The sequence below is a fragment of the Lithobates pipiens genome, unplaced genomic scaffold, assembly GCF_037356315.1.
Source record: "Lithobates pipiens isolate NorthernLeopardFrog02 unplaced genomic scaffold, aLitPip1_a1.2 Scaffold_18, whole genome shotgun sequence".
Classification (NCBI taxonomy): domain Eukaryota; kingdom Metazoa; phylum Chordata; class Amphibia; order Anura; family Ranidae; genus Lithobates; species Lithobates pipiens.
Genome location: NW_027507758.1, coordinates 39,146,926 through 39,169,867, shown reverse-complemented (window position 1 = coordinate 39,169,867; position 22,942 = coordinate 39,146,926). Strand labels below are relative to the sequence as shown.

Here is a 22,942-nt window from a genome sequence, read left to right as displayed (position 1 = left end):
TAAGGCCACCATTGCAAAGACAAACATCCAAGGTTTCACAATAAAACATTGACAGCTAAAATCACCTATTATAAACTTCATACCCTTTACTCCCCAGAAACACTATAGATAACGCAAATGCACCTGATCCATTTACAAATTTAACATGCACAGCGAGCACAAAACTGAAGCATATATCTTTCAAATTAACAATTTTGAGGAACCAATCAATAGCTTGTGTTACATCCACTGTTGCTAATGTCCTTTTGAGTTAATCTCTCTTCTGCGTGTGAGCTATATTCAGTACAGGTCAATAGATTCACAGAATAATTACATGTTTTTCCAGTAAAATTACTTACATGCTTAAGATGTCTTGTCGGAAATGCTGGAACACCTCAGATGGAATAACTTTAAAAGAGAAAGAAGATAATGACCTGGAAGAAAGGAAACAGAATCTTCAATAAATGTCTTTACTCAGCAGATTAAAAGCTTGAAAACCTGAAACATTGACTGCATTTATTTGCTTCTTTATGTGTAGTTTTTTTTTTTTAGTTTGTCCTATTGTCCTTGCTTAGATGTTCGTTAAATTACAAATTCAGCATTTTTCTGAGAAAGGAAGTGCTGTATACCTGGTAGAAACTTTCCTTCGGGTCATCAAAGCAAGTTGCTATAAATGAAGCAGCTATGATGGCTTTCATCTGCTTGACCACCCTGATCCCCCTACAGCGAGTGCTGGGAATCAACAAACCGGTCACTTTCAGTATTTTCTGATGATACCAAAGTATGCAGGAAAATAAATTTGGCACAGGATGTCGCATCATTACAGGAGACCTTGATTAAATAGGAGGCTGGGTAGCTACATGACAGATGAGGTTCAATACTGAGAAGTCAAAATTTCTGCACTTTGATCCCAAAATGCACATTAAGAGGTTCTTCACTGGAATCAGTGGTGGAAAAGGATCATGTGGTCCTTGTAGAACACTGACTTAGCAATAGTATGCAATACCAAGCTGCAGCTAACAAAGCTAGCAAAATACTGTCATTTATTATAAAAGGCATACATTCCAGAGATATAGCAATAATTCTACCCCTTAACAAAACACTGGTTCACCCTCATCTTGAATGCACAGTTCAGTTTTGGTCACCCATCCCCAGGAAAGACATTGAATTAGAAAGAATTTAGTGGGGTCAACAAAATTAATATAATATGATGGAGGACCTGTGAGAATCGATTACATAGATTACTGTTATTCACTCTGGGGAAGTGGTACTTAAAGCGGATCTTCACTCATTCCACTGACTTTTTTTTATACAGGTTTTTTTTTTTTAAATGACGTTTCGGCCCTCCCTCCCATTCTCCATAATTAGCCTAGGTGAATGACATCATTGCCCCGTTGCCTCCTAAGATATTTGATGTGCATATCCCAGGAGGCGCTCTTTTCACCCCATTCACTTCTAGAGGCGGGGAGCGGCCCTAGCAACCCAGTGGCAGAAGGCTGCCATAGAAGCCAGAAGAGCCGGCGCAGCCTCCTGATGGCATCACAGGATCCTCTGTGTGGGTGAGTATCTGAATAGTGGCCATCTCGGCATCAGGTAAGCGAGGAGCAAAAAAAATGGGGTGAAGGGTGAAATTCTGCGTTAAGAGGGAATATGACTCCAGTAACTGTATTAAACTGTTTATTCTACGTTCTCATGTGGCCTTTGTGGGATTGTGAAAAGGGTTCTATACTGTTAGAGTAGTAAAAATATGGTAACCCCTAAAGCCCCACTCCCCCCTCATCCCAAGGAAGTGGTGAACTAGAAAAAAAATTAAAAGCCTTCTTTAGGAAACAACATACAGTGCCTTGGATATCCCTTGTAAGAGCGTCTGTGAACGGCAATTTTCAAGTCTTGCCACATATTCTCAATTGGATTTAGGTCTGGACTTTGACTCAGGGGCGGATCCAGGAGGGGGGCAACGGGTCAATTGCCCCCTCCGAGAATACCGGCAAAGCCGGTTCCGCGGGTCCAATCGCGGCCGGTTCCGCGGGTACCCGCGGGCCGGTTCCGCGGGTCCAATCGCGGCCGGTTCCGCGGGTACCAGCGGGACGGTTCCGCGGGTCCAATCGCGGCCGGTTCCGCGGGTACCAGCGGGCCGGTTCCGCGGGTACCCGCGCTGAGAGGATGGGTGAGGGGGGGGGCAGCTGGGCAGCTTAGGAGGGCTGCTGGCCAATCAGGAAGCCAGCAGGCAGGGGAGCAGGGAGATGACATCATCTCTCACTGCCCTGCATCCCTCCAGTCCTGCCCTCACTGTGTAGGAAGCTGTGTGCAGCAGAGAGATTGCATCATCTCTCTGCTGCCTATCTTCACTCTGGGACCCAACAAAAGACCACCTTAGCAGAAAAGTGACACAGTAGGTGACAATCCGCAATGTGTGGCAGGCTTCGTGGCAAGTGGCAATCCGCAATGTGTGGCATGCTTCGTGGCAAGTGGCAATCCGCAATGTGTGGCAGACTACGTGGCAAGTGGCAATCCACAATGTGTGGCAGACTACGTAGCAAGCGGCAATCCGCAATGTGTGGCAGACTACGTGGCAAGTGGCAATCCACAATGTGTGGCAGACTACGTGGCAAGTGGCAATCCGCAATGTGTGGCAGACTACGTGGCAAGTGGCAATCCACAATGTGTGGCAGACTACGTGGCAAGTGGCAATCCACAATGTGTGGCAGACTACGTGGCAAGTGGCAATTCGCAATGTGTGGCAGGTGACGTGGCAAGTGACAATCCGCAATGTGTGGCAGGTGACGTGGCAAGTGACAATCCGCAATGTGTGGCAGGTGACGTGGCAAGTGGCAATCCACAATGTGTGGCAGGTGACGTGGCAAGTGACAATCCGCAATGTGTGGCAGGCTACGTGGCAAGTGACAATCCACAATGTGTGGCAGGTGACGTGGCAAGTGACAATCCGCAATGTGTGGCAGGTGACGTGGCAAGTGACAATCCGCAATGTGTGGCAGGCTACGTGGCAAGTGGCAATCCGCAATGTGTGGCAGGCAACGTGGCAAGTGACAATCCGCAATGTGTGGTAGGTGACGTGGCAAGTGGCAATCCGCAATGTGTGGCAGGCGACGTGGCAAGTGACAATCCGCAATGTGTGGCAGGTGACGTGGCAAGTGACAATCCCCAATGTGTGGCAGGTGACGTGGCAAGTGGCAATCCACAATGTGTGGCAGGCAACGTGGCAAGTGACAATCCGCAATGTGTGGCAGGTGACGTGGCAAGGGGCAATCCGCAATGTGTGGCAAGCTACGTGGCAATCCGCATCTGGTGGCAGGCGACGTGGCAAGTGACAATCCGCAATGTGTGGCAGGTGACGTGGCAAGTGACAATCCGCAATGTGTGGCAGGCTACGTTGCAAGTGGCAATCCGCAATGTGTGGCAGGCTACGTGGCAAGTGACAATCCACAATGTGTGGCAGGTGACGTGGCAAGTGACAATCCACATTTGGTGGCAGGTGACATGGCAAGTGACATCCTCAGGGCTCCCACTGATTCTGCATTATGGTGAGATGAACCATTTAATTTTATATTACAATGTATTAATAGAAATAATGCGCTTCAATCATCCTGACACCATAACAACCATGGTGCCGTAATGATTGAAGCGCAAATACCAGCCATTTCCCATATAAATTGCCCCCAAAAAGACATATTTTATAGCAGTGCCCCTCCCGAGACTAGACTCTGGATCCGCCCCTGCTTTGACTGGGCCATTCTAACACATAGATATGCTTTGATCTAAACCATTGCATTGTAGTTCTGGCTGTATGTTTAGGATCGTTGTCCTGCTGGAAGGTGAACCTCCACCCCACTGTCAAGTCTTTTGCAGACTATAACAGGTTTTCCTCTAAGATTGCCCTGTATTTGGCTACATGCATCTTCCTACTCTGACCAGCTTCCCTTCCCTGTACCCCACAACATGATGCTGCCACCACCGGGTTTCACTGTGGGGATGGTGTGTTCAGGGTAATGTGCAGTGTTAATTTTCTGCCACAAATTTCAATCTGATCAGCGCACTTTCTTCCACATGTTTGCTGTGTTCCCCACATGACTTCTCGCAAACTACAAACGGGACTCCTTATGGCTTTCTTTCAACAATTTCTTTCTTCTTGCCACTCTTCCATAAAGGCCAGATTTGTGGAGTGCACGACTAATAGTTGTCCTGGGGACAGATTCTCCCATCTGAGCTGTGGATCTCTGCAGCTCCTTCAGAGTTGCCATGGGCCTCTTTGCTGCTTCTCTGATGAATGCTCTCCTTGCCCAGCCTGGTAGTTTGGGTGGATGGCCATGTCTTGGTAGGTTTGCAGTTGTGCCATACTCTTTCCATTTTCAGATGATGGATTGAACAGTGCTCCGTGAGATATTCAAAGCTTAGGATATTTCTTTATAACCTAACCCTGCTTTACATGTCTCTACAACTTTTTCCCTGACCTGTCTGGTGTGTTCCTTGGCCTTTGTGATGTTGTTTGCTCATTAAGGTTCTCTAACAAACCTCTGAGAGCTTCACAGAACATACTGAGATTAAATTACACACAGGTGGACTCTATTTACTAATGTAGTGCTCCTGACGAGCATGCGCTATATGTTTTGAAAATTAATATTCCTGAAACCAGAGTTGGGTTTTAGGGCTAATTTTTCTAAATTATTGTTTCAGTACCAGTCTGGCTGGATTGCACTGAGTTCTCCTTGAACGCAGGTGTCGCTGTCACCACCGGTAAGTGGTTAGAACGCAGTCTAGTTGGGTGTATTGAGTGTCACTTTTTTTGGAATCAGCCCAGTGGAGGTGGTATTTAAGGTGCTGAGATCCCGTGCTTCGGGGTTCTGGTCCAGAAGATATTTGTCTGCTTTTGTCCTGGTCCTCCTGACCAGCCCCCATGGCCCTCCTGGCCTGGGGTGCGGATCCATCCAATTTGCAGTCTCAGGTCTGGATAGCCTGAGGTAAAGTAACTGCAGGGACAGGCCTGAATGGATGTCAAGGCCTGAGGATTCAAAGGCGGTCTGGTGCCGTCTCATCTAAGGAGAGGCCCAGCAACTGGAGAAGCATCCAGAGGAGGACTCTTGAGGAGGAAGCCATGCACAAGGCTGGTTTCTCTGAAGGGGCCAGGAGGCTCAGTTGAAGGACACTTCATGGACTTACAATCTTATGGTATCGCCGGACCGGGTGAGAGACACTGGTACCGTATGATAGTTCTCTAAATTTGTCTATGACCCTTGGTTACGCTCAAGTAATTCATATCCAAGTCTGTGGCAGAGACTTTGCTTTACTTAACACCCTACCGGCTGCTAAGCCTAGCGAGAGGAGGTCTATCCGGAGGTTGTGAGAATATAGCTGTGAAACGGTTAATCTCTGGATTTCTTCTATAAGAGACTTTCTATGTTTTCAGGTACTTTTGGAACTGCACTTTCTCCTAAACCTCTACTCTTTATTAAGAGACTGTTTATCTTCTAAATAAACAACCTAAAAGAAGATCCAGTGTCAGATTCTGCATTTCTTTGGGCCATCTACCTCGGGAAACCCTAGACAGAGATGAGGTCAAGAAGGTAACGGTAAGCCCAAAAAAAACAGCAGCTCCTTCGGGGGTCAGTGCTACACTAATTAGGGGACTTCTCAAGGCAATTGGTTCCATTCAATTTTAGTTAGAGGTATTAGAGTAAAGGGGGCTAAATACAAATGCACGCCACACTTTTCAGATATTTATTTGTAAAAAAATGTGTTAAATCATTTATCATTTTCCCTCCACTTCCCAATTATGTGCCACTTTGTGTTGGTCTATCACATAAAATCCCAATAAAATACATTTAAGTTTTTTGGTTGTAACATGACAAAATGTGGAACATTTCAAGGGGTATGAATACTTTTTCAATGCACTGTATACTGGGCTACAGACATGGTTAGAGAATTGAGAGATTATTTTGTTTTCCTTGATTTTGTTTGGTCTGGCTGTCTTTAGATATTTGCAGACGCAGAACCCAAGGATCAGTGACACAAAAAAGAGTCACACACATTATTTGAAACTCAAGAAACATGCAGATAATTTATCTTACGCATGACTCTGGAAGCTTTGCATATAAGCAACATACTGTTTCCAATAGAAGGACTACTTTTATTACTTACAAAAACAGACATATTACACAGGCTGTGACGAAATGAAAGATGGTATATGAAAGGGCTGTATTCACCTGTGCCTGGTCTCTAAATTGCACAAAACTTCATAAAGAAAAAGAAAGAAAAAATATAAACCGACAGGTTAAGGTAAGGTGGACCCAATGAAACCAAAACCCCTTCCATTATACCATTACGAAGCACAGTAGAGCCTTTAAAAAAACTGCAGATATCTAAATGTCTCACTTCCATCCCTAATCACAAAAATGAGGGCTTTATTCCTCATTTTAGAATAGTGTTGGAGTCATGCAAATAATTTCTTTATGCCGTTGGGCCAAAGTACAGCTGGAAGTTTTCACTGATAGCAGAGATGCAACCTACCGTGGTATTTACAACCATTCATTCCAAACTGCATATAGCTATTTCAGGCTTGTTTGCCTTACCAGTGAGGTGTATGGAAAAATAATGTCCTCTATGACATGTGATAGAATGGAGACATGAATACCTTTCTTTTTTCAGAACGTTGAGTTCTAAAACTCTATAGATATACAGTACATAAAATACAGTTAGAGTACAGAATGTACAATTACTATAGAGATTTATTTTTATGATATTTTACAAAACAGAAAATCAGACATAGTAGAAATTATTTAAAGGTGGAAAATGACAAAGAAAACATTTTATTTTACATTAACTTGTCACTTAAAGTGTTTGTAAAGTCTCGTTATTTTTTTCTATAATTCTATATCTTTCTGGGCAGATTGAGGATAGAAGGGCCAAAGTTTACGGTTAGGTAGGAGGCTCAAGCCCCCCTGGATCAGCCTATCTTACTCTGTCTCCCCACAACCCTACCACCCCCAATTCTACGAAATTGCCACTAAATTACTTCCCTTTACACTTTACACTCCCTTATCTCCCTCTCCTCCCCCCCGCCATCCTTAACAACCACTGAAATACAACCAACGGTCCTAAGCAAGGCCGCCAGCAGAACTGTTGGCATTGCAAACATCCCCAACTCCAGCCACTTATAATACAGGCCAATCGACACCAGTAACACTGGAAGCATGTTTACCAGTGGTAAGGACATCTCAATGTTGCGGATGCTGATCTTCAGTATGTTTTCAGGCCGTTGGGCCCATGTACCTTATGTTCTACCTGTGTACTTACTTTTGTATTTCCTCAATAAAAATATTTTGAGAAAAAAACAAACAAACATGTTATACTTACCTGCTCTGTTGCAGTGGATTTGCACAGAGCATCCCGGATCCTCCTTTTCTCAGGTCCCTCTTCTGTTCTCCTGACCCCTCCCTCCTGTTGAGTGCCCCCACAGCAAGCTGCTTGGTGGGGGGGCACCCAAGCTGAGCTGCAGCTCTGTGTATCCATTTAGACAAGGAGCTGCAGCTCGGCCCCTCCCCCTCCTGATTGGCTAACTGAATTTGATTGACAGCAGGGGAAGCCAATGGCACCCCTGCTGTGTGTCAGCCAATCAGACAGCTGAGACACTTGTGGACATCGCTGGAAAGAGATGGCAAGGTAAGGGGGTGAGGGGGGGGGGGGGGGGGCTATTGCGCACAGAATGCTTTTTATCTTGATGCATAGAATTCATCGAGATAAAAAAAACCTGACTTTAAATTACCTATTGCTCACATATACCATGCATATATGTGGAATTACACCCCAAAATACATTCTGCTGATTCTCCAGAGTATGGGGATACCACATGTGTGAGACATTTTGGGAGCCTGGCCACGTACAGGTGCCAAAAGCCAATCACTGCCTTCAGGCATTCTAATGCCCTGTACACACGGTCGGACTTTCCGATGGAAAATGTGCGATCAGATCGTGTTGTCGGAAAATCCAATCGTGTGTGGGCTCCATCGGACTTTTTCAGTCGGAATTTCTGACACACAAAATTTGAGAGCTGGATCTAAAATTTTACAACAAAATCCGATTGTTTAAATTCCAATCGTGTGTAGACAATTCCGATGGACAAAGTGCCACGCATGCTCAGAATAAATTACAAGACGAAAGCTATTGGCTACTGGCCACTGGCCACTTTATATTCCCATCGTACATGGTTTACGTCACCTCATTCTGAATGATCGTATTTTCTGACAACTTTGTGCGACCATGTGTATGCAAGACAATTTTGGGCCAAAATCCGTTGGAAAAAATCCGTCAGATTTTGTCATCGGAATGTCCGACCGTGTGTAAATTTCTCATTTCACTTCCTCGCAACCTATCAGTTTCAGAGGCCCTGAAATGCCAAGATAGTACAATTCCCCCCCCCCCCCCAATGCCCCCTTTTTGGAAAGTAGACACCCCAAGCTATTTCCTGAAATGCATTGTGGGTATTTCGCAGATCAATTTTTTTTTGTATTCAAGGTTTAGAATATTTAAAAAAAAAAAATTATTTTCTTTCTTCATTTTCCAAAAAATTGTTTTAACAAATGAGATCTGCAAAGTACTCACCATGCCTCTTAACAAATACCTTGGGGTGTCTACTTTCCAAAAAGGGGGAATTTTTTGTGCTATCTTGGCATTTCAGTTTAGTATTGGTTGAACACCGTCTAGTGGATTGCGTTACTGCCAGTTTAACGCCATTTACTTCTGTGTGCACTACTGCCAGTTTAACGCCATTTACTGCTGGGTCCGTTACTGCCAGTTTAATGCCATATAGTTTTTCATCCGTTACTGTCAGTTTAATGCCATTTACTTCTGTGTGCGTTACTGCCAGTTTAATGCCATTGTTTTATATGCATTACTGCCAGTTTAATGCCATATAGTTTTGCGTGCGTTACTGCCAGTTTAACGGCATATAGTTCTGTGTGCATTACTGCCAGTTTAACGCCATATAGTTTTGTGGGTTCCTGCCAGTTTAACGCCATTTACTTCTTTGTGCGTTACTGCCATTTTAACACCATATCATTTTGTGTGCATTACTGCCAGTTTAACGCCATATCATTTTGCATGTGCATTACTGCCAGTTTGATGGCATATAGTTCTGTGAGTGTTACTGCAAGTTTAACACCATATAGTCCTGTGTGGGTTACTGCCAGTTTAATGCCATATAGTTTTACGTGCATTACTGCTAGTTTAACGCCATATAGTTTTGCGTGCGTTACTGCCAGTTTAATGCCAAATAGTTCTGTGTGCTTTACTGGCAGTTTAACGCCATATAGTTTTGTGTGTTACTGGCAGTTTAACGCCATTTACTTCTGTGTGCGTTTCTACCAGTTTAATGCCATATAGTTTTGCGTGCGTTAATGTCAGTTTAACGCCATATAGGTCCACACCCCTATAACCATTGTATGCCCAATTATTTGCACATAAGCCTTCAAAATAGGAACTTTTGAATTCTGACGTTTGGTTCCCATTGACTAATGGGGTTCGTTATATGGATCCAAACTTTCGCAGTGTTTCGAAAGTTCTAGTGCAAACTGAACAGGGGTCCGTTCGGCCCCCTCACCAGCACCGGGCCATTTAGAAAGCTCAGTGCGCTTTGTGCATGTGCAGTAGGGAATCGGCCGCAAGACTTCACTGCCAGTTTCCTTTACAAGGAATGGTGGCGGCAGCACCTGAGACCCGAATGAAAAATCGGTTGAGGTGCCGACATCACGGGATCCCTGGACAGGTAAATGTCCTAATATTAAAAGTCAGCGGCTACAGTATTTGTAGCTGCTGACTTTACATTTTTTGGAGGGGGAGGTTGGAGCTCCTCTTTAAGAAACCTTTTCCAAAATGCTGAAATTGGGAAAAAAAATATGGCACAATACTTTTTTATGGTGAACATTTCATTTCAGTATATTCTTTTGCAAAAGACGGAAACTATGTTTTGTGATTTAGAACATGAAAGGTCACATGTGCAGCTTTAAAGTAGATTTTTTAATATTACATTGGACAGCTAGCAATGATGGAAGAGCTGCAGAATAACACAGGTCACAGATCAAACAAATGGAGACAATGTAACTTGGGAACAGATGCAGAAAAAAAAATCAAAAAAAAATCTGGCGTCTACAAAGGAGTGATTTGATTTGCTGGTTAACCATGCCAAACAATACTTGGAATCAGAAACTCCCATTTGTAGCAACTGTTTGAACTGCTGTGAAAATGACAGCTAAAACAGAAAATCCTTGAAAATAAATATACTTGCCACAGCTTCCTAGATTAAAACTTAAATGGACAGATCTAACAGAGTTTTGTATAAATCTCTGGAACACAGTGACCGAATTTGAAACACAATGCAGAGGTGAGATTTTATTCTCATTTTGTTGCAGAATTGCATACGTGTTTCCTTTAACAATGTCATCTATTCTGCAGCTTTCACCTACTAGAAGGGATCAAAATATTAACTGCTTGTGTTTAGGAGAGAAAGGCTGCAAAGAGATAAATTGTGTAAGAGATACGCATACTTCCCTGTGTGCTGTTCAGCCTCTAGTGTTGGACAAAAAAATGGAAAATGTAATCAAATACTTTGTCATTTTCTTTTCTTGGTGCCAACATGGCAGCATACATGTGGTTAGTCTGCTGCCATGGATTGGCCCCAAGAAAGGAAAATTACAATGCAATTTTAAATTTTCTTGGCGCCAACATGGCAGCATACTAGATTGAATGTATTGGCATCTTGGCATCTTCACAGGATGGTACTACAGGTAGCAAAGTGCCACGTTTCAAATATATCTATATCACAAATCTGAAATTCTATGGATTTTATAGGCACCAGAGTAAAGCATTTAAAAAAAAAAAAAAGATACATTTTATTACAACTTGACTAAAACATAATTGTGCATGTTAAAATCTAGCCAGGTAAGTTAATAACACCAACTACAACACCAACAAAAAACCCCATCCTAGTCCATAATACGAGCGCCAATATAATAGAAAATTGTATCAAATACTTACTGTAATTTTCTTTTCCTGGTGCCAACATGGCAGCATACATGTGGTTAGTCTGCTGCCATGGATTGGCCCCAAGAAAGGAAAATTACAATGCAATTTTAAATTTTCTTGGCGCCAACATGGCAGCATACTAGACTGAATGTATTGGCATCTTGGCATCTTCACAGGATGGTACTACAGGTAGCAAAGTGCCACGTTTCAAATATATCTATATCACAAATCTGAAATTCTATGGATTTTATAGGCACCAGAGTAAAGCATTTAAAAAAAAAAAAGATACATTTTATTACAACTTGACTAAAACATAATTGTGCATGTTAAAATCTAGCCAGGTAAGTTAATAACACCAACTACAACACCAACAAAAAACCCCATCCTAGTCCATGATACGAGCGCCAATATAATAGAAAATTGTATCAAGTACTTACTGTAATTTTCTTTTCCTGGTGCCAACATGTGGTCAGTCTGCTGCCATGGATTGGCCACAAGAAAGGAAAATTATAGTAAGTATTTGATAGAATTTTCCATTTTCTTTGCATCAACATGGCAGCATTGAAACAGGTGCATCCAAGCTACTACCTCCTTTGCAATGCCTGGTGAGCCTCAAGAACACATCACTCATCCTGGGAAGTCTCTGTAAACCTCCATGTAATCCATGCAAAATAGGGAGAAAGGCTGGTGCCAGGGAAGTCAGCTAAAACATTGTTTTTTTATAGCATGTGAACAGCAAGCAAAAAATCCAACGCATTTCAGCCATCATGGGTCATAGATCCATATTGACTGAATGTAATTTGCATCTTCACAGGGTGGTACTGTTGTTGCAAATACAGGTAGCAAAGTGCCATGTACCAAATATATCTATATCGAAAATCTGAACTTCTACAGACTTTATAGGCACCAGAGTACATCATTTTTTTTAATTGTTATTAATTTTATTACAATTTGACTAAAACATAATAGTGCATATTAAAATCTAACAGTAGCCTGCTAGCCAGGTAAGCTATTAACACCAACTATAACACCAACAAAACCCCATCCTAGTCCATAATATGAGGGTCAATATACTGCGATTGTCAATATTCAGGTTGGCTTGGTGTGAGTTAATGTAGCTTGTTCATGCTCTACATGTTTCGCGCCACTGCGCTTCTTTTACAGGCTGCTGAAATTTTCTAACATGCCCTATTATGTTTTAGTAAAAATGTACTAAAATGTATATTAAAAAAAAAGAATGGTGTACTCTGGTGCCTCTAAAGAAGTTCAGATTTTCGATATAGCAGCATACCAATTATATGTATGCTGCTATGTTAGCACCAGTAAAATAAAATTACAATAAGTATTTGATACAAATTTCCATTTTTTTGTGCTAGGAAAACAGAAAATTGTATCAAAATAATATTGTAATTTTTTTTTCCCAGCACCAATACATGGCAGCGTACTAACCACATGCATACCTCCCAACATTTTGAGATGGGAATGAGGGACACCTATTAACAAAAGTATGTAGGCATAGGACACCCCCCTCCTTGCCACGCCCCCTTAAATGAGAATTACGAGAAATTATGAGAAAAAATATTAGAAATTATGAGAAAATACAAAAAAAATATTAGTTAAACCTAAGAGTGCTTTTTTTTACCTTTACTATTTCTTAATGTTGACTTTTGACATTTACAAATGCAGCAATTTAGAAATTGTATTACTGGTTTAGCACTGGGAAACACCTTTTAACCACTTTCAGACCCGGACCATTTTGCTGGCTTAAGACCAGACCACTTTTTGCGATTCGGCACTGCGTCGCTTTAACTGACAATTGCGTGGTCGTGCGACGTGGCTCCCAAACAAAATTGACGTCCTTTTTTTCCCACAAATAGAGCTTTCTTTTGGTGGTATTTGATCACCTCTGTGTTTTTATTTTTTGCGCTATAAACAAAAATAGAGCGACAATTAAAAAAAAAAAAAAAACATTATTTTTTACTTTTTGTTATAATAAAGATCCCCCAAAAATATATAAAAAAAACATTTTTTTCCCTCAGTTTAGGTTGATACGTATTCTTCTACATATTTTTTGTAAAAAAAAAAATCGCAATAAGCGATTATTGATTGGTTTGCGCAAAAGTTATAGTGTTTACAAAATAGGGGATAGTTTTATGGCATTTTAAAAAAAATTTTTTTACTAGTAATGGCGGCGATCAGCGATTTTTTGACTGCGACATTATGGCGGACACATCGGACATTTTTGACACATTTTTGGGACCATTGTCATTTATACAGCAATCACTGCTATACAAATGCAGTGATTCCTGTGTAAATGACACTGGCAGTGAAGGGGTTAACCAGTGGGTGGCAGTGTAGGGTTTAAGTGTTCCTAGGGGTGTTACTAACTGTGGGGGGCTGGGCTTTGTTTTAGTGAACACTGATCTCTGCTCCAATCACATGGAGCAGAGATCAGCATCACTTGTTGCTAGGCAGAACGGGGAGATGCTGTTTGCAAGGGCATCTCCTTATTCAGCGGCCCGGTGAGACGATCGCGGGTATGCCCATGGCGATCGAGTCCGTGGGATCCCCGACCGGACTCACAGGGGTCCCGACTGGCACCCTTAGCGTCTAAAACTGGACATACCTGTACGCCAGTATGCCTGCCCGTGCCATTCTGCCGACGTACATTGGCGTGCGCCGGTCGGGAAGTGGTTAAAAGATAAATATTGCATTGTATATACAAATATATAGACCAGACAAAAATGAGGGACAAATGAGGAGGAAAGAGGGACAGCGGTACATTGTTCCAAATCAGGGACAGTCTCTTGAAATCAGGGACAGTTGGGAGCTATGCCACATGTATGCTGCCAGGTTTCCACCAGGAAAACAGAAAATTGTATCAAATACTTACCATAATTTTCCTTCCCTGGCACCAATCCTTGACAGCATACTAACCCCATGTATACACCCATGTATGCTTCCAGCAGAAAGACAGGCTGTCTTTCTACTTAGGGGTGTGCAATACTCAAAGTACTTGAGGAGGGAAAGGAAATCATGCAGAAATATTAATGAGGTAGAGAGCAAAACACAGGAATGAAGGAAGAGATACACAGAAGAAATGTATTGGTGCCTATTCGAACCCTCTGAAACAACTGTTCTTATATTTATTGCTTTCCATGCTGATTGATACAATATTAAACTTTCTGGTCTTAGGGAACCCCTCTTGATAATTTTTATATCTACAGCTCAGGGTACATTAGTATGATGGTCAGTAGGAAGAATTTTCCTTACACTTGTGGTTATTGGGAAGAACCTCCCCTTCCAGATAGTTAAAAATATCATTGATCTCAGGCCGCGTACACACGGGCGGACTGTTCGCCCAACTTAGTCCGCTGAACAGTGTTTCAGCGGACAGTCCGCTTGTGTGTGGGCTTCAGCGGACAGTTTCAGCGGACAGTCTGACGAACAAAGTTTTTCGGAATTTCCGTAAGACAGTCCGCTGAAACTTGGTTTCAGCGGACAGTCCGCTCGTGTGTAGGCTTGTTCGACAAACTAAGTTTCGCGCATGCTCAGAAAGGATTTACACGGCGAAGGTTGCATTGCAGTGTATTGGACGTCGTATTTCTCGTCCCGTCGTACGTGCCGTTCACGTCATCGCGCACGCTTTCAGGGGACTGTTCGTTCATCGTGTGTGGTCAAGTCCGTTCATGCAAATTTTGAGCGGACTGTTTGTCGGATTGTTTGACAAACTTAGTTGGGCGAACAGTCCGCCCGTGTATACGCGGCCTCAAAGGTTACTTATCCAAGAGGCAAAAATATATTCTTGCATAAGGAACTCTTAGCAATCAAAACAGCTGGAGAGCCATGGTTCCCTACCCCTTCTCTAGAGGAACCCTATGGTTCCTAGGAAATATGGTTGAGCAAGGCTGCTTTAGAAGCTGAAGTATAAACTGAGCATTTTATATATTTTTCTTTCCATTTTTATGCCTTGCACTGTGTGCATTTTAATCAGGGAGCTGGATTCCAGATGCTGTAATGCAAAACAGGCAGTACACCTGACCGAAACTGTTGGCATATTTGAATAGACAAATATTAGGTCTTTATTCAAACAGTGCCTTCTGATAAGGGTGATATAATTGAACAAATGGTGTATTCATTGACATAATTTAAAGTAGAATAACTGGCTAAATCTAAGTCTAAGTCCTTACCTATTTTCAGGCCTCTCTGATCCAGTCACATGATCCCTTGTGTCAGCCAGTGGCAGCTGCAGGGGAGGGGAGGGAGTGCTCACCAATGGTTGATATCGCCCATAGGCTCCTATGGCCCATATATTGGCGCTCTCTCCTCTTCCCTGCAGTGGCTGCTGACTGACACAGGGGATCACATGACTGGATTTGGACTGGAAGACTTGCATGTGATTTGAACAAGAATGTGGTGTGATTCCTGCCCAAATCACATGCATTTTCCCACACCGCTCCTGTGTTTAGCCAGCCACCTGGAAGGTCCCCCAGCTTGCTGGGATTAGTCTCTGTGACCTCGGTGAGTGTACTTATTTTACTGTATTATTAAAGATACCACTTTGGTATTGCACAAGGCTGTTGCACCCTTTTTCTTTGTTGAACATTGTCTCTACTGGGTCCTCTTCCAATTCATAGGGCTAGCAGAGCCTGTACCTTTATTGGAACTACCAAGGACCTGCGGGCCATCCACCACCGCTACACTTCTCTTGAGTGTAGAAGAAATCAACTCCCCTGAAACAAGAATGTCTGCCTAAAACTCTAATCAAACATCTAATACCTCTCTTGTACTCCTCTCTTTTCTCCTCCCTGTCAGTAAAGGCAAATCTCCCCAACATGGTATAGAAAAATTACCTGGGAATGCAATTCACCAAAGATGAGAATACTTCCATGCTATGACCCTTTTTACTAAAGACAAATGGGCTGTGCACTTTGAAAAGTGCAGTGGCACTCTGCAAGTGTAGTTGCTCCAGAGCTTAGCTTAACTTTGTAAAGAATACCCAATCACGTGCAAGGAAATAAAAATAAAAAAATAAAATTTTTTGCTTGCACATGATTGGATGATGGAAGTCAGCAGAGCTTCTACTCAGTTACTCTATTTTTCCTTTAGTAAATCAGCCCCATTAACTCCAGCTCTGTGAAATCAGAGAATTCTCCCTTGCAATATGGTTGTACACACACTGCAAAGGTTAACTGCTTGATTATTCTAGCAGACCTGATCATCCTCTCCCCCAGTAGATTGCCCTCCCTTATGATCCGGTGGTGAATTGTCCCAAAGTGCCATCATATCCTACGCAGGGCTATTGATGACATCAGGATCTTAGACCACTGGAGCATGGGTGAAAAGATGCTGCGGGGGCCAATCTAGCAGCGCAAGAGAAGGGAATTGGGTAAGTAAATGTTTTTTTCTATTCCTTCTAGACCAGGGATATGCAATTAGAGGACCTCCAGCTGCTGCAAAACTACAAGTCCCATCATGCCTTTGCCTCTGGGTGTCATGCTTGTGGCTGGTAGATTCTTGCTATGCCTCATGGGAGTTGTAGTTCTGCAACAGCTGGAGGTCCGCTAATTGCATACCCCTGTTCTAGACCAAAATGACCAAGTAATCCTTGCAGTGTCAGCGCGGCCTCACTGCATGGAAAAATGTTCAGGTTTCTTGAAGCTCAGCTTGAGAGACTCCCTAAACTAATTATGGTACTGAACATCTGAGATACTAAACAATATTTATCTAGAAACCAGTGGCGGGCCGTCCATAAGGGGCCGCCCCTCTAATCCATGCGCCTGGCCCCTTAATCTACATGCAGGGTGCTGGACACATGAATTTTAATGGGGCTTTTTTTTAAACACATGAGCACTGCCCCTTGAGCCCATTCAGTTGTGTGACAAAAGTGAATTAATATTCGCTTTTGTCTTCCTGATTCTCCTCCCGGCCAATCAGAAAGCTTAAGACCCCGGGGAGGAGGAGACAGGGGAAGCCGCCGTGAAGCTGCTGAGGAGGAGGAGATGCAGGAAGGACCCGATGCTGCCCTAGATGGGGTAAGTGCGATGCGATAAGACAGGATAGCCAAATATTGTATCTACAAACTTGGGAAAACTGAATAATATTCAAGACTACAAGAATAATGTTCAAAACAACTGATAAATGCCAAGACGTAATCAACTCTCACACCTTTTCGTCTTGACTTATAAGATGACATTGCTTCTCTAGGGGGTGAGAGCTCAGGAAGGCATTGGGACTTATACCCAATTACCCATCAATGCAAACCCCTAAACTAGCCCTCCTTTTCCTATTTACCTCCTTACTTACATACTCTCCTTTCAACCCCTCCCCCGTTTTTACATTATCCCTCCCCATTCTCCTTTTCTTTCTTTTTTTGTGTCTCTTTCTCTATTCTCATCCTTAATTTTTTTCCTCTTTCAACCCAAGCCTCAAGTTTCCCCTTGATCACATTCCCCCTTTAAAGTACATACACAGGGACGTTTGCAGGTGCAAGGAAGCTCTAGCTTAAAACTCCCAGCACTTTTCTTGCAACCGGTGTGCCACAGGTGGTGCATACAATTGGCTATAGAAATGCATTGCCGTACACAGTTTTACTTGTATATTGTGAATACTATTTTGTACCAGGGTTTACTCACACATGTGTGTATGATGTATTTTACCAAACAAGAATATTCCACATATTCTCCCTGTTTCTTTTGTATATAATAATCAATAAAGATGCCTTTAGCGATGTGCAGCCATCCAGAACTTTTTCTTTCCTTCCAAGTTTGTGCAGAGCCAGCACCTGCAAGTTCTCAATAGGGCGGGTGTTTCAATAGGTCTGGAGCTTTTGGAGCGCCAATCTCCTTCCTTATGAATATTCCACAGTCAGACAAAAGAACACACACACATGTACAAATAAACGGCAATGTAAAAGAGCCACTGCATTCAGCAATGCGCTCTCATGGCCATGCATGCACTACTTGAGGCTCCCCAGTCATGTGAATATGCCAGAGTTACCTTGAGCCTCCAAACATCCATGTGCATGTACCCTTATTCTGTTTACTCCCCAATTTTACAACTTTACACTCAACATAATTCAAGCAAGGTTCCCTCACTCTGAAGATGGCGTGCATTTCTTGGTCAATAGGCAAACCTCAAACACTTCTATGTGCCTCATCTATCCTCTATAGTAACTCCTTTTTATTGCAGTTGAATAATGGATAACATGCACAAGCAATCTGCCGTCGTTGAGTTCTTGATGAAGGAGGGGTGCAGGCTGTCCAATATACACAGAAGGCTACAGAATATTTACGGAGATGACACTATTTACTTCTTTATCCTTTTGTACACATTGCTCATGTGAATGGGGACATCTCTGTAAACATTCTGTAACCTTCTGTGGATGTCGGACAGCCTGCACCCTTCCTTCATCAAGAACTCAATGACCTCACACTGCTTCTACTTGGAATGCAATATTTACTTGCAGAAGGAGAAGAAGGTTACAATAGAGGGAGCACCAACATGTGAAATGTGGATGACCTATGTAAGTTAATTCAAGTTACGCCCCACGTTTGCATTACTTTTCATACAGCCCTTGTATATTAGACAATTATATAGACTACTATAGAAAACAAAACTAAGAGATAGAAATAATGAATATGAACTATTCATCATTACTGTTTGTATTTAGTTAAAAAATGACATGCGATCAATTATGCATAAAGGTTTTCTTGGATCCAGTTCCAATATTTTGACTATTGCGTCTTGATGAGTAGACCTTGAGATGTTGACCTTGAAATGTTTGCTGTGTGAGCTTGGAAGGAATTGCAGTGCTCAACAGTAGACATTTGTCAATGTTTCACAAGGTGAATTTATTACTGAAATATATACATTCAGCCAAAGGTTTTCTGATGTGGTGACTGATACAACATATCCCACTCATTAAACCAATGACGAAAAAATCATAAAGCACCACCGAATCCTCCATTTATAACAGCGCAGATACCGCTACCACTTAGCATAGTAGAGTGCAGCATTTTCACCACACTGTGCCTGCATGCTACATTTCTATCTATAAAATGCAGGGTGTAGTAAGGAACTTGCAGTGTCCCATGAGGAGTTGTCTACATAACACTGCAAAGAACACTCTATGATGATGGTTGTGGTTCGATCCTACTGACTTCAATGGGAAAGTTTGACAGGAGGTGCTGCATTTCAAACTCACAGAAGAGTAAAGCATCATGGTGGTGGCAATGTGGACTCTCCTCTCTGGGCATCCTGTCAATTTGGCGGTGGGCGATCAAGTACAGTAAAAATGCAGATAGGACCAGAGTCAGCATGCAGGAATATGAAGATATCTACTTGCTGTAGATTAAGTGATACTTTATAGGTATTTTTTCCCCCCAAAAAATGTCAAATGAAATTTAAAACAATGTCTAAAACCCCACCACTATCAAAAATTGGATGTGTATCTGTATTTTTTTTTTTTTTTGGAAAACTGACATTTTATTGAAATTTCAAATTTAACAAAGATACAGAAGAAAGAACAATAAGGTACAGGTAATGAAGGTAAGCAGTCACAAGCTACAGTACTCCGTATGGCGGGTGGCCTATACCAAACGAGCCGCCAATACTTCTATTCAGTGGTGTGGGCATAAGATCCCAGCTCTCTGGGTCCACTAATAATATAGCAGAAACAAAAAATACAACATTGCATCAACTCAAGCATTACACCACTACGACGTACATTTACCGGGGGAGTTAGATTCCTGCAGTCTTCCACTGATCAATTTAGTAAACCTTCATGTGACTTAGATAAAGGAGATTGAGGGGAAAGAGGGAAAATAGGAAAGGTGGATAAAGACACGAAGAATCGTGTGAACAACCCTAGGATGGGAGAAAAAAGGTACAGATTAGATAAAGAAGGAGAAAGAGGTGGAAAGTAAAGGACGCCCGTCCGACCGACCCCGCGCCCCCGCCATCCCCTCACTCAAAGGGTGGGGGCCTCCATCCTATCCCAAAGGTCCCATACCTTGTTATGTTTGTTGAGAGTGTTATTTAGGGATGCTGTGAGATATTGCATTCGCCTGATGTCTCTGATTCTAGTATGCAACTCAACTAGTGAGGGGATTTCCCTTTTCTTCCATTTTAGAGCATCGCCTAGCCGTCAGCACATGGGCTAGTAGTTTTTGGGAGGATCGGGAGAATGTGGTAGGAGGGAGGCCCAGGAGAAATAGTTTGGGGTCTAATGGTATTTGTACTTCAAAAATGGTGTGTAATAAGGCCCTAACTGTTTCCCAATAGGGGTCGACTTGTGGACATGTCCAGTAAATATGGAACAGTGTCCCTACTGCACTACGGCAGCGCCAGCAGCGGGAGTCAGCGGAGGGGTATATAGAATGGAGTAGGGACGGAGTTTGATACCAATGTAGCATAACCTTATATTGGTTTTCCTTATATAAGGTGCATACGGAGCTTTTAGCTGCACGCGACCACACCTGCTGCCATGTCTCCAAAGGCATGGTCTCCCCTAGATCCCTTTCCCATTTATCCATATAAGCGTGCCGCGGTCCCGTCAAGGAGGAGTCCGCTATCAGAATTTGGTAGGTACGTGAGACCATGCCCTTTGGAGATGGGCCCTCCAGGCATACTTTTTCAAACTCTGTTAAAGGGGAGAATTGTAGGGTCGGCGTAAAAGATTGCGCAAAGTGGCGGATCTGCAGGTAGCTATAGAATGCTTGTCTAGGTAGATCATATAAATCTTTTAATTCCTGGAATGATCTAAGTGACCTAGTCCTGGTATCTACCAACTGACCAAAGCGAAATAGACCTCTACTAAACCAGGGTTGGGACATTCGGGATGTTAGACTGTCTGGGACAGTGGGTGTAAACAAAAAAGAGGTGGCCGGGGAGGTTATGGAGGTCAGCGGATATACATTTTTGGTGCGGAGCCACAGTGTGCGAACAAGCGCTATTGGTCCCAGTGCTTGGTATTTACTAAAAATAACTTCCGTACTCCATAACATGGAGTTAGGGTGTGTAGGGGCCAGCCACAGCTTCTCAATTTGAGACCAACGGTTATAGGCGTGTAGCGTACTCCATGAAGCTATTGGTCGAAGTTGGGCTGCTAAATAATATTTGGTTATATTGGGGAAGGCAAGACCCCCCTGGTTCCGTGGGGCAAATAATACGGACTTGGCTAACCGGTGCCTTCCATAGTTCCAAAAAAACCTTAGAAGGTCACCTTGGAGCGTCCTAAAGTGTGCTGGCGGGATTGGGATGGGTAGAGTCTCATAAAGGTAGAGAAGTCTGGGAAGGATTGCCATCTTAATGGTTGCTAACCTGCCAAAGAGGGACAGTTTTAGAAATTTCCATTTGGCTAGGGACGCCCTAATGTCCTTAAATAGTTGGGGAAAATTAGCTTCATATAGAGTCTCATAGGTCGGAGTGAGATGTACCTCCAGATATTTTAGAGAGGATGACTTCCAAGAATAGTGAAATGAGTGAGAGAGGGTTGACAATGTCCTCGGGGTCATATTAAGGGGAAGGGCTTCCGTCTTTGAGTTATTAATTTTGTAGCCCGAGAGGAGGCTATAAGTATCTAATTCCTTATGGAGATTCGGCAAGGAAATTTGTGGCTGGGTCAAGGTTAGGAGGACATCGTCCGCAAACAGGGACACTTTAAAGTCCCTTGTCCGGACCGGGATGCCATGAATGTTCGGATTTTGCCTTATATGGGCAGCAAGGGGTTCGATGCACAGGTCATACAAGAGAGGGGATAGGGGGCATCCCTGCCGAGTCCCATTAGTTATAGGTAGCGTGGAAGAAAGGGCAAACTGGGTCCTAACCAGGGTCAGAGGGGATGAGTAGAGGTGAGAGATAGCTTGGAGGAACGAGCCTTCCACACCCGCCCTCCGGAGGGTGGCGAACAGGAAGGGCCAGCCGAGCCTATCGAAGGCCTTTTCAGCATCTAAGCTAAGGAGGATTGCTTCCGTATTGTTCCTGTTCGCCACCTCCACAAGGTCAACCACTCTCCTGGTGTTATCCCCTGCCTGTCGGCCGTGGATGAACCCCACTTGGTCTTTGTGTATCAGTGAAGGCATAAAAGCGTTCAATCTGTTGGCCAATAGCTTAGCAAAAAAAATTTAATCTGAATTCAGGAGAGCTATTGGCCTGACATTAGGGCATAGAGTGTGGTCTTTCCCAGGTTTGGGGAGCATGGTCAGGAAGGATGTTTGCATATCCCTCGGGATGGGTGCCGAGCACATGAAGGCATTAAATAGTGATGTAATTCAGGGGAGCAGGGTCGGCAGAAAAGTTTTGTAGTAAAGGTAGGGTAGGCCATCAGGCCCAGGTGCCTTGTTGTTTGGGAGGGCTTTAATTATGTCCTCGACTTCCTCTTCTACAATTGGAGAGTTGAGGCTAGCTAAGGCCGTGGGGGAGAGCCTTGGGAGGTCACAGTCTGTGAAATATTCATCGATTGCTTGGGCCAAAGCGGGTGCCGGGGGTTATGGGGGACGCTCGGGTCGTTGTAAAGGGCGGAATAGTAATCATGGAATAGTTGGGTGATTTTGGATGGGTGAGATTGTAGAGTGCCGTTCGTATCTTTGATGGAGACGGGCGAGGTGACCGCAGTTCTCTCGTGGAGTTGTCTTGCTAAAAGTGTATGGGATTTGTTTGCTTTGTCATAGAAGATTTGTTGCAAGCGAAGAAGAGCCTTCTCCGTCTTCCCAACCTCCAGGTCCCGTAAGCTTGCCCTGGTGCTCACTAATGCCCTAAGCTTTGGATGGTAGGGGATCGCAGTAGGATGGCCTCCAGATTATGTAGCCGGCTGAGCAGAAGCTGTCTCGCCTTGTTTGCATTCTGCTTTAGGGCCGTAGAAAGCGCAATACACTGACCTCTAAACACTGCCTTATGGCCCTCCCATACCGAGGTTGGAGACACCTCAGGT

The 22,942-nt window shown here is 43.4% G+C and overlaps 1 protein-coding gene across 2 annotated transcripts in view; it reads right to left on the bottom strand.

The window, feature by feature from the left end:
• Window positions 1–22,942, bottom strand: part of LHCGR (luteinizing hormone/choriogonadotropin receptor) — a 225,149-nt gene that overhangs the window by 170,383 nt on the left and 31,824 nt on the right. For both annotated transcript variants that reach the window (XM_077485600.1, XM_077485599.1), the window contains exon 2: window positions 339–413. In XM_077485600.1, the coding sequence (XP_077341726.1) occupies window positions 339–413 (75 nt within the window). The remainder of the gene's footprint in view (window positions 1–338; window positions 414–22,942) is intronic.